Raw genomic sequence first — 15,906 nt, 5'->3', positions numbered from 1 at the left:
TGTATGATGTAATGCTTTATTCATGTAATTGTGTGAAGTGGCGATTGTAAGCCAACTATGTATCTCTTTCCCTTATGTATTACATGGGTTGTGTGAAGATTACCTCATTTGCGACATTGCTTTCAATGCGGTTATGCCTCTAAGGCGTGCTTCGGCACGTAGGAGATATAGCCGCATCGAGAGCGTTACATGACCCTGGTTTGAGAAACACTTAGGTCTCGTTTGGATGTAAAGTATTTCCAAAGTATTACTAGAATACCATGATTTTTTAAAAAACTGTAATTTTGAATACTTTGAGGTGTTTGGCTATACCAAAAAGTGTAGTTTCATAAATTGTGGTATTGTTGATACTGTGGTTTTTTTGGAGTATTTAAAAAAGAGGTCCGGACCTCTTTTTTCTCAAACTGAGGAAAAGACGCTCGTTCACTACCGCGCAGCTTTGTTTTTAATCATAACTAACCTCATGGCAGTATCCTCTTTCGTAGTGTTGATTCATTCCTCTCCATCGCGTGCACCACCCTAGTTAAACAGGATACTGATTCCTATTCTTTGTAGTTAACTACGGCCGATCACGTCCGCAACTTCCTAGCTCAGCGATCAGAATGCCGTACAACGATGCATGCAGCCGGGCGGTCGTTAGCATTGATCTGGTGTGTGTAGCTCCGAAGGTGTAAGTTAGATTAAGTTGTGTAACTATCGGTCAAAACTATAGTGAAACAACACCAGCCAAACATATCTGTAGTTTTCCTAAAACTTAGAAAATTGCAGTTTTTAAAAAATTGTAGTATTCATTTCCCAAGCATTGCAATACCGAAGTTTTGAAATACCATGGTATTTTAAAAACTGAGAAACTAACGCACATTTCATGTAGGAACTAATCATGCAATAGCTACAATGAAATACTATTTTTGAAGCAGAGTTGTCATATGATTTTAATCGTTCATTAGATTGCATGAAGATTATGTTCCTAAATATTTGGGAAAAAATTCTAATGGGAGCTTGCGAACGCCTGCACATGAAAAGAAAATTCTCACTTCTTTAGAAAATGGGGAAATGGTAACTGAAATCTGAAAGAGTAAATTAGGGGGTCAAAATCACCACGTCTCAGTCTCTCGGAATCTCAAAAAAGAAAATCACAATCTCACTGGATAGAAATCACCAAAGGAGGTAGAGATTGTGGGCCCAATTCCTCCAGTTGATAAGATGCCCCCCCCCCCCCCCCCCTCTGCAATTTGTTTTTGATAAGATGGTGATGTGGATGGATGAGAAGAGAAAATTTAGCTCGGGAGTGAGTGGCTAAGTTTCTAGTTTCATGTCTAGGATGGCCCAATTGCGTGGAACTTATTTTCACATACGATTTTTTTCTAACTATCTTTTGTGCTTTGGTGAGTCATCCAAGATCTTTAGGGGAATTTCGCTGGTTTAATGTACTTCATCTTTTGTGTGCCTTTTGCGTCGAGAAGTCAATAAACTCCCTATGTTCCGCATATAAGATTTTTTTGAAGTCAAATTACGCAAAGTTTGACCAAATTTATATTAAAAAATATCAACATCTACAATACTGAAGCTATATAGTATGCAAATTAATTTTCATGGTGCATCTAATAATATTGATTTCATATTGTGAATGTTGATATTTTTTCGTATAAAAGTCAATCAAACTTTACAAAGTGTGACTTAAATCAAATTTTATATGTAGACTGGAAAGAAAGAAAGAGAGTGCATCATCTTATGTGTTGAGAATTCGAATATGTCTATCGTTTAATTTTGTTTCAATAACTCAATTTACCCATCATGTTTTCATAACCCATGGACAAATGTTTGGCTAACAACGGCTTCATTGAATTATAAAAGCACTTGCAAACCATCAAGTTAGGCTAATAAGCTATGAATTAACAATTTTGTAGGAATGATCATCAATATGAGAAAATGAACTGAACTGTCAAAAATAAAACAAGTTGAGACAAAATGGATATGGACTATATGTTTCCGAGCTCAAATGCTCCCTAATGAACAGTAAACCGGAAAAAATAGTAAAATAATCAAAATAATCTAATTTTTTTGTGGTAAACTTTGATAAATGTTTTGTATGCCTACAAATTTTCAGCACAAAATGACATTCGTGGAAGTCGTGGGAAAAAAATCGATGCTCCAAAAATGCAAGTTTTGAAAAAAAATTGAAGTGCTGATTTTGTCTTTTTTGCCACGCCTTTCACGAATATCATTTCGTGCTCAAATTTTGAAAGCATACAAAAATTTGTCAAAATTTACCACAGAATTTTTCAGTTTTTTTATTGTTTTTACTATTTTGTCGATTTTACTATTCATCACGGAGCATTTGAGCTCAGGATCAAAATAGGACTTTTGAGTCAAAATCGAATTTCTTTCCACTCTCACGCAAAGCCTTCCTCCTCTCGATCTTCGTCAGCAAACCAATGAATTCGCCACGGCTCCGTCTAGTAGATAGCTTAGGGTTTTAATACTCATAGAGGCGGCGGTGGATGGTGGCTCTTCTTATTCGAGTCAATTTTCCAGGCTCCGATCCTTCTCAAGTTCATTAGTAGAGATGGATTAGACGGAGCTCTGCTGTATATTCATGTCAGCTCCTCGGGGCGGCGAGGCGAGGTTAGATTTTCTCATCATGGGTACGTGACGACTAGATTTGATGCCAGTTTCTTCAGATCGATTCAATTGTTAAACGACGACGACTACGACTACAGCTCAAACACGTGCACAAAGACTTTCCTGTTATCATCAACAAGGTTAGGGCGGTTTCGGTATGAGAGCGACGGCGGCGGCACATCGGCGGCTCGTTCTGATGGCGATAATGGTCATTCTGTGGTGCATGATCCTCATTGTAATTATTATCATGTTTGAAATGCGTTGTACTTCTGATGAACCTTTATAGATCTCAGTCCTTTTAAGAAAAAAAATGAGGAAAGAACAGACAGGCGAGCAAAGAAAATTGGTAGGAAAAAAATTGAGAAAAAAGAAGTGTACTAGTTGACATTTCACAACAACCTCTCACTAATCTGATTCTAGAGCTGGCTTGAGAGCCAAACACGTGTTTACCGCTCAAAGCCACGACGTGGAGTGGAACTCTTCCCAAGCACACAAAAGTCCACGAGCAAACAACGCCAACCCTCCCTATTCTTTCTGCCCACCTACCGCCACCTTCCCCTCGCCTCGCGAACAGATACCAATACCCAGATCACAAGTGAAGGGGCAGATTTTTTTCTCACTTGTATGCCAAGTCGCCTCCTCCCCATCCGCGCCCCCTTCCTCACCAAGCCCACAGCTCTCAGGTTCAGAATCCTCTCCATCTTCTTTCATACTGTATTATGTATGCAGTAGTACTTGTCTCTTTCCGGTTAATCATCATGCGGATTTGCTCCAAGAAAAAAAAAGCGACTGTACTTTCTTTGGGGACGGCATGGTTGGGTGATGCAAGAACTCCGCCTCCAGGCGAAGCGCAATTCCTGGTTGTTGTTACTTGAGGATGCGAAAAGTGGAGTGCGATTTGCCTTGAAACTGTAGCTCGGATTTTTTTCCCGGCAGCTGCACTGGGTGGGGAGAACGCCATTGAGGTCTAATTGGAGCGATGGTCAATTAGATTTCAATAAGTGAAACGAGTGTGGTGATAAATCCCCATTTCCCATTCGATTGCCATCGGATGCCCAAGAAGGGATTCGTAGAATGGAAATCTTAAAAGAAGGAGTATTAGTTTTAAGTGGCTAGCGAAAATATGCACTGTAACAAACTGCATTGTTTTTCTTTTCACAAGATCACTTTCGGTGGTTTAAAACCGAGCAATAATCCAGAAAAACTTGCAAAGCTGCGATCAATCCATTATTTTGACATATGTATGACTGTCTCTGGTCAGGGGTGTTTGGATCCTAGGCAAAGTGAATTATAGCTTTCTTCAGGAGTCAAAATGCCTTCTTCAGGAAGAGTACTGAAACAAAGCCCTGGCAATGCTTTTGCACCTTCTCAGCTTTCAGAAATTCAGCTTTTCTCTTGAAAGAAAATACCCCTCAAAGATTCACATTTTTTGAAGTGGACTAATCTGTCAGTGCTTTCTCGGAGGCCAATTACGAGCCAATTTGACAATAACTTCTTTGTTCAATTGTAGATTTGCTAAACATATGGCTTCAAATACTGGCAAGAAACTCATTCAGATCGATGTGAGCTCGGATACAGTGTGCCCTTGGTGCTTTGTTGGGAAAAAGAATCTTGAGAAAGCTATGGAACAAACCATGGACAAGTTCGATTTCGAGGTTTCACTTCAATAAATCACTACCATGATCTAACTTCACAGTTCGTATCAGCACAGTGTTATGCTAGTGTGACTGTCTCTGCTTTATAGGTTCGTTGGCATCCATTTTCTCTGAACCCTGATGCACCTAAGGAAGGTGTCAAGAAATCTGATTTCTACAAGACCAAGTTTGGCCCTGTGCAGTTTGAGCGTGCAACTGCTCGCATGAGAGAGGTCCTCTCATTCAACTTGACCATGTTATTTATTCACATGGCATATAATGTGTACTTAGCTGTTGCCATCCTATTTTTGCAGATGTTCCGAGGACTTGGCTTTGAATATGACATGTCAGGACTCACGTAAGTGAATTGGTTCTAAACTGTTCCATACACCTGCATCATGTGTATGGGTCTTCAGTGCACTGACTTAAAGATTGTAATGCAGCGGGAATACAATGGACAGCCATAGGCTCATAACACTTGCCGGACACCAAGGCTACGATAAACAAAATGCTCTTGTAGATGAATTATTCGTCAGTTATTTTTGCCAAGGAAAATATATTGGTGATAGGTGAGTACATGTTAAATTCCATGAGTATGACCATTGTTGCTTCTTCGATTTTTGTTCTTACCTTAATCCTACAGTTTATGCATTTTATATTTACAATAAATCTGCGTTGACCTGTTGGTGTCCTTTGTGTATGACAACTGCTTTTGGTACTGACACATTATGCATATTCTGTGTTTTTAATGGTACAAGATTTGGAATGATTTTTAAGCCCCGTTATTCCTCTGAAAGAAACTGTATTGTAATCTGGACATTTCATTGCACCTAAATGAACATACCGGGGGGGGGGGGGGGGGGGGGGGGGGGGGTTGCGAGCAAAATAAATACATCATATTAAGAATACACCTTCGCATGTGACAATTATTGAGGTGAAATTGTGCTACAAGTCCTGTGCCAGATACATTCACCTTTAACACATGGTTTTTGATGACCATTTTCTACTCTAGATGTGAGTTACTCATAATGAGGCAAAAGCAAATAACGCGTGCCCATTTTTATTTGTTACATGTGCTGCATCATTTTGTTTTCTGTATTGACAAACAAAAAATCGCCATTCACTGTCTTCATGCTGCACCACACCTCTGAATAGAATTATAGCATCTGAAAACAACAGAGGATAATGTGAACTAAAACTGTCCCATGCTACCAGAGTAAGCTGTTTGTTGCTTCATTCACTCGAGGAAACGTAAACCTCTAATCAACTTGCCGCACTTTCTTTTCCTTAATCTTTCTTTCTATGTTGACCACTGTTGTCTTCAGTCTTGTGAAATTCATTTTCCAAATCTGTGAAGGCAAGTTCTTATGGATGCTGCAAGAAAGGTGGGCATAGAAGGAGCAGAAGAACTTCTGCTGGACCCTAGCAAAGGAGTCGATGAGGTATGTTTTCTACTCACCGTTGCTCCTGGTGGCCATCGTTATTTTGGGAAAAAGGCTGCAGCTTCTTAATCCGTTTTCTGGTGGTACAAGGTTAAGGAAGAACTCAACAAGTACTCTTCTGGCATTTCTGGAGTCCCTCACTTTGTGGTATGAATATTAGCTACTTTACTGTTAGTGTCCCTTTCACCTCTTATCCAGTTATTAGTGACTTGTGCATGATATCTTTTTGTGCTGTTTATTTCAGATCAATGGAAAATATCAACTCAGTGGTGGTCAGCCTCCAAACATATTCATGAGGGCGTTCGAGACTGCTGCCAAAGATGCAGCTGAATGATTGTTCAAGGAACTTCTTTACGGATTATACTTGTATGTACAAAAATAGCAAAATATTGTGGTAAAAAGGAATAAAGGATGGCTTGCAAAAAGGAACAACAAAAGTTACAAGTCATTTATGGTTTTATTATGAAAAAGATAATTTATGAATCCTACTATATTTGCAGTAATTCTGATGTGATGATTGGAGAAATAAATTAGGAAGGCTTTCAGCGTACCATGCCACTCGGGCACATAAGTAACCATGTCCGCAAGGCACGTTCGAAGTTGCAAGGAGGTGGAAAATAATTTATATAAATTAGCAATTGTTTGTATATTTACACTCCGTTTGTAGTCTGCTGAATTGTGTCATGTTGTGCTTATATTATAATATGATATAGAAAATTAGACACAAAAGTAAGCAAAAACTGGTTTAGTAAACAAGATTATCACAATTCATCACAGTGCCTTAACCTAAACTGAAATGTGGAACAGAAAATTTATACTAAGCAGAGAAATCAGAGGTTTGCACAACAAAATCAAATAATCACAGGATTGAACAGAGATGACAGCTATACCTATCCTAAGAGCATGAAATTGGAAAGGTAAAGCTCTGGGACACCAGCATTAAGTATTTTTCCTGTTGCGATGTATCGAAATAGCCAACGACCGGCCTAGCACAGTGGCAGAGGCGTATTATGCAAGGGTAAGGCTGTCTAGAAATTCCATTCCCTAAACCCCATCTTGTGCGTCCCTTTCTTTCGATAAAATCCAAATTGCACAGAGAAATGATATCGGAGTCTGAACGACTGAAATCTATCAGAAATTAGTGAAGACATTATGTAATTAGCACCATAATTTTACAACCAAGTGATAAAAGTTTTGGTATACCAGACATAAAGTGTCTCCTTGTTTGCATGGAAAATCCGAATAGCACAGAAAATGAGGCCAGAACATGAAAAATGGAAATTCGTCCGGCAATTAGTGAAGAAATCATCTAATTAGCACCCTGATTCTGTAATCAAGTGATCACTTACTCGCATGCATACCAAGTATCTACTCCCTTCATCCCAAAATAAGTGACTCAACTTTGTACTAACTTTGTACTAAAGCTAGTACAAAGTTGAGTCACTTATTTTGGAACAGAGGGAAGGGAGTACTTGATTGCAACTAAGAGACATCTTCCAGACCAACTGCATCTCTTTCCACGGTTGGCTGAACCGATCAAGCTTTTCCTTCCCCATTAAGCCAAGTGCCAAGTTGTGTCGTTGTCACCAATTAGCTGAACATGTAAGAGTTTCAGCTTCACTGCCGGCCTGGAACATTCTTGATGTATGAATTACAACAATTTGGAATCAACAACAAATCTATATATAAATGAATTTGGGGTATTCCATAGCATCAACAAGAGCATATAATTTCTAGTAGGATAGTAGTGTTTACATGCATGGACCTGGTTTAAGCAGAGGGCTCACTTTTTTCTTGACATCAAGCAGAGGGCTCACTTGTTTTTTACATGAACAGCTTTCAGCGCTAGCGGACTTTGCCTTTATGGGGCAAACAGCCAAAACAAAGCTTCAGGTTATATTGTTGCCTGTAAATGGCTCCTAGCATGATACACACTGAGACTGTACTCCAAAATGTTCAGCAGTCTTAAGAGTAGCTTCAATGTGAAAAGTGAAAATCATTTGATGAATAGACAAAACCAAAACACAGAATATACCAAATGCTCGGAAATTTTCTCTCTTACATACTCCATGCCTTTTTTGGTATTTATGAAATCTTTTTTGACAAGGACATCGCGCCTTGTTCTTAAATCTTTTGTGATAAGGACAACCGAGGCACAGCCTATTTAGGTTCAGAAGGTCAAAATAGATCTTCATACTACAACCCTAAAATCACAAGCATTAATCACAATACAAAATTCACAAGGTTCAGTGCAGCTCAGTGTGGTAGCTCCCGCACTGGCTCCGGCAGATGCAGATCGACAAATCACAAAGTACTTATCAGTTATCACAAAGCATACATAGAAACATTCAGCGCTACTTCTCTCTATTCTAGTACGCACACCTGATGGTGGTCGGCAGAAATGGTCCAACCAAACGGAGTTTCGATGATCCACGCGTAATACTAAAATCAGCCTTTAATATAATAGGCAAGTCTCTGTCAATTATATATCGGTTAGAATGAAACTGTAAGCCATACTACCAGTTGAACTGTAAATGATAAAGTCGGGGCCAACAAAGAGTTGGAATGGACTTTGGTGATTTCATAGAAATTTTATCGCTAACATTACAGAAAAAAAGGTAATCTGGAAACTGACTGGCAATTAGCCTTATACCGCTGGTCAACCTCACATGGGATGTTAATAACAGGTTTATACATGTATACAATTGTGATGAACTGATATATCCTACAACATACTAATAACTAAATACCAAAGCTTTCCAAGAGATATTCCTCTCCAAATAGGTCCTAGCAATTTTTCAGTCAAGATCTAAAGTAAAAACCTCCAAATATGAAAACTTGAGTTTTCAGACATGGCATTTGTGAAGATGTGTCAAGATTTGTATTTTAGCCCTGCATTGCAAGGGGGCAGCTGAAGAAATAAAGCTTGTGTGTCAGAATATTTTCCCAAATAAAATTGAATATTTGTCTTGTAATTCCTACTGAATAGTTGAACAATTGTTCAACCTTTGCCATTGATCCAGTCCACCAGGGTGAAAATTCACAAATTGCTTCACAAACCTGACATCTGAGCATGCCATGATGGTGCTCAAGGCTACCATGGACTTGTTTACCTTGTTCTTGTTTGTTGGTTTGATCTTGACACCATTTTCGGTGAGCCACTTGTACATCATGAATCTCAGCTTCATCTTCTCCAAACTGTACCCGAAAATCGCAGGAAAAGCAACAATAGATTCAAGAGTGTATCCAATGTCATTCAGAATGTAGCTGATCTTTTTCTTGATCATACTCACTGACATGTTCAGTATAAATGGGGCCACTTTGATCATGCTGCAGGCATCCTCATAGTCCAATCCAGCATCGACCAAGCAATCTAGCCTCTCTTGAAGCTGGTCACCGCGGCCACGAAAATGGGACATTGCCTTCACCATGTCGTCAGATTTCTCAATGAAGCCGATCTTCAGCAAAAATTCAGCCTTCTCTCCAAGATAAAAACTGTCTATCTTTGTCACAGCTGCAATTTTTTTCTTTGATACCAAAGTACCAAACTGCATAGGGTCATCTTTTATGATATTACATAACCTCGCAGCAGACAGGTTCATGGTAGACAACACAATAGCAGCACTCTGACAAGAACTAGCACCAAGAATTTCAGGGCATGATGAGACAACCCGAGCAATGTCGAATGCCTCCATTCCTATCTGAGTCAAAAAATCCACTGACTTCTGCAGATTCTTTGGAAATTTCATGTTTAGAACCCATGGGCACTGCACGAACAGCTGTAGCATGCTATCTATCTGAATGCCAAATTTACACAGCATGCTCACAAGAAGATACAACTTCTTACCAGATTCGCCAAACACAAATCTTGGATGTTCTTTGATCAGCCTTACCAGCAGAGTCTTGTTGTTGGAACCCATCATATCAAGAAATTCAAGCATTTTAAGAGTTCGTCTCCAGTTGTGCGTGCTCTCATCTGACAAACCCCCTCTAAACCATCCGAGCATAATACCAGAGGCTTTCAGCTTATCCAAAACATGCAGAAACTCAAGGTTGGCTTCACCAATAAGGAGTTTGGGGCAACACACTACAAGCTTGGTGATTGTTGATTTGCTCAATCCAAGCTGCTCATATTCTTGCAATTTCGAGAATAACACACTGTGCCCATAGCCAAACACCTCATTGGCCTCCTTGTACACCTTACCAATCTTGGTCCGTGGCAGGCCATAATCACAGAGTACTTGGTAATTCTCCAGCAATTCAACAGCATCCTTCAGGTATATCAAATCACTTGGCAAGAACTTCCCCAACTCTGACGGCCTGAGCCCAATGCTCTCGAAGAACGGCTCAAACTCATTGATGGGGTGGTATTGGAGGAACCTGGAGACTGACAATCTCACATCGGCGCCGCCGCCGGCGTCTGCGTTGGCAAGGAGGCGGGCGAGGAACGCCGGAGAGTTCTTGCTCATGTGCTCGGCGAGCATGAACTCTATTCCCCGCGTAGAATGGAGATACTCGAGCAGCGAGGCCTGCGCGCTCGCACGGACGAGGCCATGCCGGAGCACGCGCGCCGGCGAATCCGGGATCTTGTCCGGAGGCGCCGCGCAGGCGTCGCCGGAAAAGCACCGAGCCGACGGCTGGACATCAGAGTTCTGAAAAGATCTCACGCCACAAGAACCAACAACGACTCCTCTTCTAAAAACTAGAGGCAAGCGGAAACTGATAGGAGGATTGCAATACTTACGCGAATCTTTAGTCAGATTCAACGGGGATCCACAGATTCTTGCATACGCAATCTGATTGCTCGATTGGGGGAGCGACTCCGCGCAAGCTTGGACCTCCCGGAGCAGCAGCCGCCTAAGCATGACTAGTCACTTGCTTCCGGCGGTAGAGACATCGAGGGATTGCAAAAACTGAAGGAAAGCTCGGAGCTTTACTCCAGAGATTTGTCGCGAATTTTTGTTGGATTAATAATGAACTGATGATCCATCACTGATGTTAAAACCCTAGCGGCGGTTTTTGGTCCGGAAAAACCAAGTGCAACTGCGAGAGGCGCGAGAGCCGTACGATGGCCGTATCGAACGGTCAAACACTCGCTTCCCAGTTAGGTGTCCCCTTTCTCGTATCCAAAGTGGGAAATTTAGCTCACAGAGTACTCCCTCTGTCGTGGTTTACTGGATCTCCTAATATTTGATCAAATTTTGACCGTCTACTCCATATAACAAATAAAATATATTCATAAAAACAAATAAAATATAATTTAAATGCTAAGAATATGCACTGAATTTGTATTTAAAATAGGATTCCTACCTGTCATATAGTTTAGATTTTATTAGTTTAAAGTTATGGTCACAGTTTTACACTGGATACGAAGATGCCTAATAAACCCGAACAGGGAGAGTACATCTGTTAGGGGAACTATTACAGATGCATTTGTACATTATCGATCGTTGTACTAACTACTAGTATGACAAATAGATTTTAAAAAAGGCATTTATAATAGTGAACAAAGGAAGTAATTCCTAAAATTCATTTCAAAAGCGAGCTTCTAGCCTCCATATTTGAAAGGTGTGAAAGCTTAGTTTGGAGTGTGTTCCAGACTCAACTGTTGTGGCATGAATGAAAGTTCATTTCTTTTTTCCTCTCACACTATAGTTGGGTTTGAAACAACGTTGCCATCTGTACATAATCTATCGACACAAAAGCCACCAGCGAGGGGGGCGACATGAGCGCTAACCACTCGCCATTAATGACACGTTCGCTCCTTCGGATTCTCGTAGTGACTTGTTCGATGCTTGTCCTTCGACATCATCTCCTGTTCTGCAGCCCGCCGTCCCTAGCTATAAAAGGCCAGCGACGAGGCAACACCATTACCCTAACCCTAGTCGTCGTCTCCTCCCCTGTAGGATCGAAAGTATGTCTAGAGGAAGGGTGATTAGACTACTTGACCAAATAAAAATCTAGTCTTTTCCCAATTTTAATTCTTGACAGATTTTAGCAACTTAGCACAAGTCAAGCAAACAACCTACACATGCAATTCTAAGAGTATAGCAGCGGAATGTAAAACAATTGCATATGAAGGTAAAGCGAGGAGTTTGGAGGGAGCAAACGCAATGTAGACACGGAGATTTTTGGCGTGGTTCCGATAGGTGGTGCTATCGTATATCCACATTGATGGAGACTTCAACCCACGAAGGGTAACGGTTGCGCGCGTCCACAGAGGGCTCCACCCATGAAGGGTCCACGAAGAAACAACCTTGTCTATCCCACCATGGCCATCACCCACGAAGGACTTGCCTCACTAGGGTAGATCTTCACGAAGTAGGCGATCTCCTTGCCCGTACAAACTCCTTGGTTCAACTCCACAATCTTGACGGAGGCTCCCAAGTGACACCTAACCAATCTAGGAGACACCACTCTCCAAAAGGTAATAGATGGTGTGTTGATGATGAACTCCTTGCTCTTGTGCTTCAAATGATAGTCTCCCCAACACTCAACTCTCTCTCACAGGATTGGATTTAGTAGAAAGATGATTTGAGTGGAAAGCAATTTGGGGAAGGCTAGAGATCAAGATTTATGTGGTTGGAATGGAATATCTTGACCTCAACACAAGTGTAGGTGGTTCTCTCTTAGAAAATGTATGTTGGAAGTGTAGGCATGTTCTGATGGCTCTCCCAGAAAATGTATGTTGGAAGTGTAGGCATGTTCTGATGGCTCTCTCCATGAATGAAGAGTGGGTGGAGGGGTATATATAGTCTCCACACAAAATCTAACCGTTACACACAAATCACCAAACTCGGTGGGACTGAATCATACAACTCGGTCAGACCGATTTAGTTCATAATGTGACCATTAGGGTTTTCGGTGGGACCGACATGTCAACTCGGTGGGGACGATACCATTAGGGTTAGGGCATAACATAATCTCGGTGAGACCGATTACGCAAACTCGGTGAGGTCGATTTTGGTAATAGACTAACCAGAGAGTTGGTCAGGCAATCTCGGTGGGACCGATTCGCTCTTTCGGTAGGACCGAAACATTACGAAAGTGAAATAGAGAGTTTGCATTGCAATCTCGGTTGGTACGATCGCTCATCTCGGTTGGACCGAAACGTTACGAAGGATAACAGAGAGATTATAATCCCATCTCGGTGAGACTGAGATCCCTATCGGTAGTACCGAAAAGACTAGGGTTTGTGGCAGTGACTATGTCAAGTGAACTCGGTGGCGCCGGATAGAAAGTTACGGTGGGGCCGAGTTTGACTTTTGGTTTGGGATATATTTGGATATGAGAAAGTGATTGAGGGTTGTGGAGCATATCACTAAGCATTTTGAGCAAGAACTTCATTAAGCAACACTCCACCCCCTCTTAATAGTATTGGCTTTTCCTATGGACTCAATGTGATCTTGGATCACTAAAAATGAAATGTATAGTCTTGTGCTTTGACCTTGAGCCAATCCTTTTGTCCTTAGCATTTTGAGGGGTCCACTTTCTAATCCATGCCATGCCAATCATTGAGCTTTTCCTGAAATATTTATCTTCAAGTAGCATTAGCTCAATGAGCTATATGTTGTTAGGAATTACCAAAACCACCCAGGGATAGTTGCACTTTCAATCTCCCCTTTTTGGTAATTGATGACAACATATAGATCAAAGCTTCGACAAATGATTATAAGATTGAAAAACATCGTTGCTTTGAGAAGTATGTGATAAGCAAGAGCTCCCCCTAATTTTGTGCATTATTTAAAATTTTCTTTTGAATGCAAATGCACAATCGATTAGGATCATGGGTTACTCTTCCATGTCACATATACCTTGGTGGAGCGCTCAAAATGATAGAAATTAAAAGCATGCACTCATCACCAAGCAAGTGAATGATCATATATGGAATATAAAGGATAGCATCATTCAACCAAACATCAAGGTAGCATATGATCAACCACATGATCATATAAGTATCTCACAAGGACATAAAGTATCTCACACAAGCACACAATAAAGTAATTCAACCAAAATAGCAAGAGAGATAAAAAGCAAGACACTCTCTCTCGAAGCCTACGATCTATACATATTTCTCCCCCTTTGGCAACAAGTTACCAAAAAGTTTGAAAATGCATAGTGATATACGTCTCTCAGGCTTGATCTTCGGGAGGTGGTGTAGATAGAACTCCAAGGACGAAGGCTTCCGATGAAGTAGTTGGAGCTGATGGAGTGGGTGCTGGAGGTGGCACTGGAGCTGTAGCTGCTGGTGCTGACTGTTGGGGAACGTAGCAATAATTCAAAATTTTCCTACGTGTCACCAAGATCAATCTATGGAGTCATCTAGCAACAAGGGAGGAGTGGATCTACATACCCTTGTAGATCGTGCGCGAAAACGTTCAAGAGAACGGGGGTGATGGAGTCGTACTTGTCGTGATCCAAATCACCGATGATCCTAGCGCCGAACGGACGACACCTCCGCGTTCAACACACGTACGGAGCAGCGACGTCTCCTCCTTCTTGATCCAGCAAGGGGGAAGGAGAGGTTGATGGAGATCCAGCAGCACGACGGCGTGTTGGTGGAAGTAGCGCGGTTCCAACAGGGCTTCGCCAAGCGCTGCGGGAGGAGGGAGATGTGTCATGGGAGGGAGAGGGAGGCGCCAGGGCTTAGGTATGGCTGCCCTCCCTTCCCCCCACTATATATAGGGCCAAGGAAGAGGGGGGCGCAGCCTTGGCCCTTCCTCCAAGGAAGGGTGCGGCCAGGGAGGAGTCCATCCTCCCCAACGCACCTAGGAGGTGCCTTCCCCTTTTAGGACTCTTCCTTTCCCTTATCTCTTGGCGCATGGGCCTCTTGGGGCTGGTGCCCTTGGCCCATATAGGTCAAGGCGCACACCCCTACAGCCCATGTGGCCCCCCGGGGCAGGTGGACCCCCTTGGTGGACCCCCGGACCCCTTTCAGCACTCCCGGTACAATACCGATAATGCGCGAAACTTTTCCGGCGACCAAAACAAGACTTCCCATATATAAATCTTTACCTCTGGACCATTCCGGAACTCCTCGTGACGTCCGGGATCTCATCCGGGACTCCGAACAACTTTCGAGTTACCGCATACTAATATCTCTATAACCCTAGCGTCACCGAACCTTAGGTGTGTAGACCCTACGGGTTCGGGAGACATGCAGACATGACCGAGATGACTCTCCGGTCAATAACCAACAACGGGATCTGGATACCCATGTTGGCTCCCACATGTTCCACGATGATCTCATCGGATGAACCACGATGTCAAGGACTTAATCAATCCCGTACACAATTCCCTTTGTCTAGCGGTACGATACTTGCCCGAGATTCGATCGTCGGTATCCCGATACCTTATTCAATCTCGTTACCGGCAAGTCTCTTTACTCGTTTCGTAACACATCATCCCGTGATCAACTCCTTGATCACATTGTGCACATTATGATGATGTCCTACCGAGTGGGCCCAGAGATACCTCTCCGTCACACGGAGTGACAAATCCCAGTCTCGATTCGTGCCAACCCAACAGACACTTTCGGAGATACCTGTAGTGTACCTTTATAGCCACCCAGTTATGTTGTGACATTTGGCACACCCAAAGCACTCCTACGGTATCCGAGAGTTGCACAATCTCATGGTCTAAGGAAATGATACTTGACATTAGAAAAGCTTTAGCATACGAACTACATGATCTTGTGCTAGGCTTAGGATTGGGTCTTGTCCATCACATCATTCTCCTAATGATGTGATCCCGTTATCAACGACATCCAATGTCCATGGTCAGGAAACCGTGACCATCTATTGATCAACGAGCTAGTCAACTAGAGGCTTACTAGGGACATGGTGTTGTCTATGTATCCACACATGTATCTGAGTTTCCTATCAATACAATTCTAGCATGGATAATAAATGATTATCATGAACAAGGAAATATAATAATAACCAATTTATTATTGCCTCTAGGGCATATTTCCAACAGTCTCCCACTTGCACTAGAGTCAATAATCCAGTTCACATCGCTATGTGATTAACACTCAAGGTCACATCCCCATGTGACTAACACCCAAGAGTTTACTAGAGTCAATAATCTAGTTCACATTACCATGTGATTAACACTTGATGAGTTCTGGTTTTGATCATGTTATGCTTGTGAGAGATGTTATAGTCAACGGGTCTGAATCTTTCAGATCCGTGTGTGCTTTACAAATC

The 15,906-nt window shown here is 41.9% G+C and overlaps 2 protein-coding genes across 2 annotated transcripts; one reads left to right on the top strand and one right to left on the bottom strand.

Annotated features, from left to right (window-relative positions):
- Window positions 1–3,086: 3,086 nt before the first annotated feature.
- On the top strand, window positions 3,087–6,228 carry LOC123152484 (uncharacterized protein YwbO). Its single transcript, XM_044572013.1, has 8 exons — window positions 3,087–3,305; window positions 4,133–4,277; window positions 4,367–4,489; window positions 4,571–4,614; window positions 4,700–4,825; window positions 5,614–5,698; window positions 5,789–5,845; window positions 5,943–6,228. Exons 1-8 carry the CDS (start codon window positions 3,247–3,249, stop codon window positions 6,030–6,032), a joined length of 729 nt encoding a protein of 242 aa, XP_044427948.1. The 5' UTR covers window positions 3,087–3,246; the 3' UTR covers window positions 6,033–6,228.
- Window positions 6,229–8,351: 2,123 nt separating this feature from the next.
- LOC123152211 (transcription termination factor MTEF18, mitochondrial) lies at window positions 8,352–10,701 on the bottom strand. Its single transcript, XM_044571816.1, has one exon. It carries the CDS (start codon window positions 10,561–10,563, stop codon window positions 8,677–8,679), a length of 1,887 nt encoding a protein of 628 aa, XP_044427751.1. The 5' UTR covers window positions 10,564–10,701; the 3' UTR covers window positions 8,352–8,676.
- Between the last annotated feature and the right edge of the window lie 5,205 nt (window positions 10,702–15,906).

Source organism: Triticum aestivum, chromosome 7A, assembly GCF_018294505.1.
Source record: "Triticum aestivum cultivar Chinese Spring chromosome 7A, IWGSC CS RefSeq v2.1, whole genome shotgun sequence".
In the NCBI taxonomy this organism is placed as follows: domain Eukaryota; kingdom Viridiplantae; phylum Streptophyta; class Magnoliopsida; order Poales; family Poaceae; genus Triticum; species Triticum aestivum.
The sequence above is the reverse complement of the archived record's forward strand: the minus strand, read 5'-3'. Positions and strand labels throughout refer to the sequence as shown.

Coding starts and splice junctions, on each gene's coding strand:
- LOC123152484 (XM_044572013.1), top strand. CDS start 3,247: ATGCCAAGTCGCCTCCTCCCCATCCGCGCCCCCTTCCTCACCAAGCCC. Junction 3,306..4,132: donor ACCAAGCCCACAGCTCTCAG/GTTCAGAATCCT, acceptor GTTCAATTGTAG/ATTTGCTAAACATATGGCTT. Junction 4,278..4,366: donor TGGACAAGTTCGATTTCGAG/GTTTCACTTCAA, acceptor TCTGCTTTATAG/GTTCGTTGGCATCCATTTTC.
- LOC123152211 (XM_044571816.1), bottom strand. CDS start 10,563: ATGCTTAGGCGGCTGCTGCTCCGGGAGGTCCAAGCTTGCGCGGAGTCG.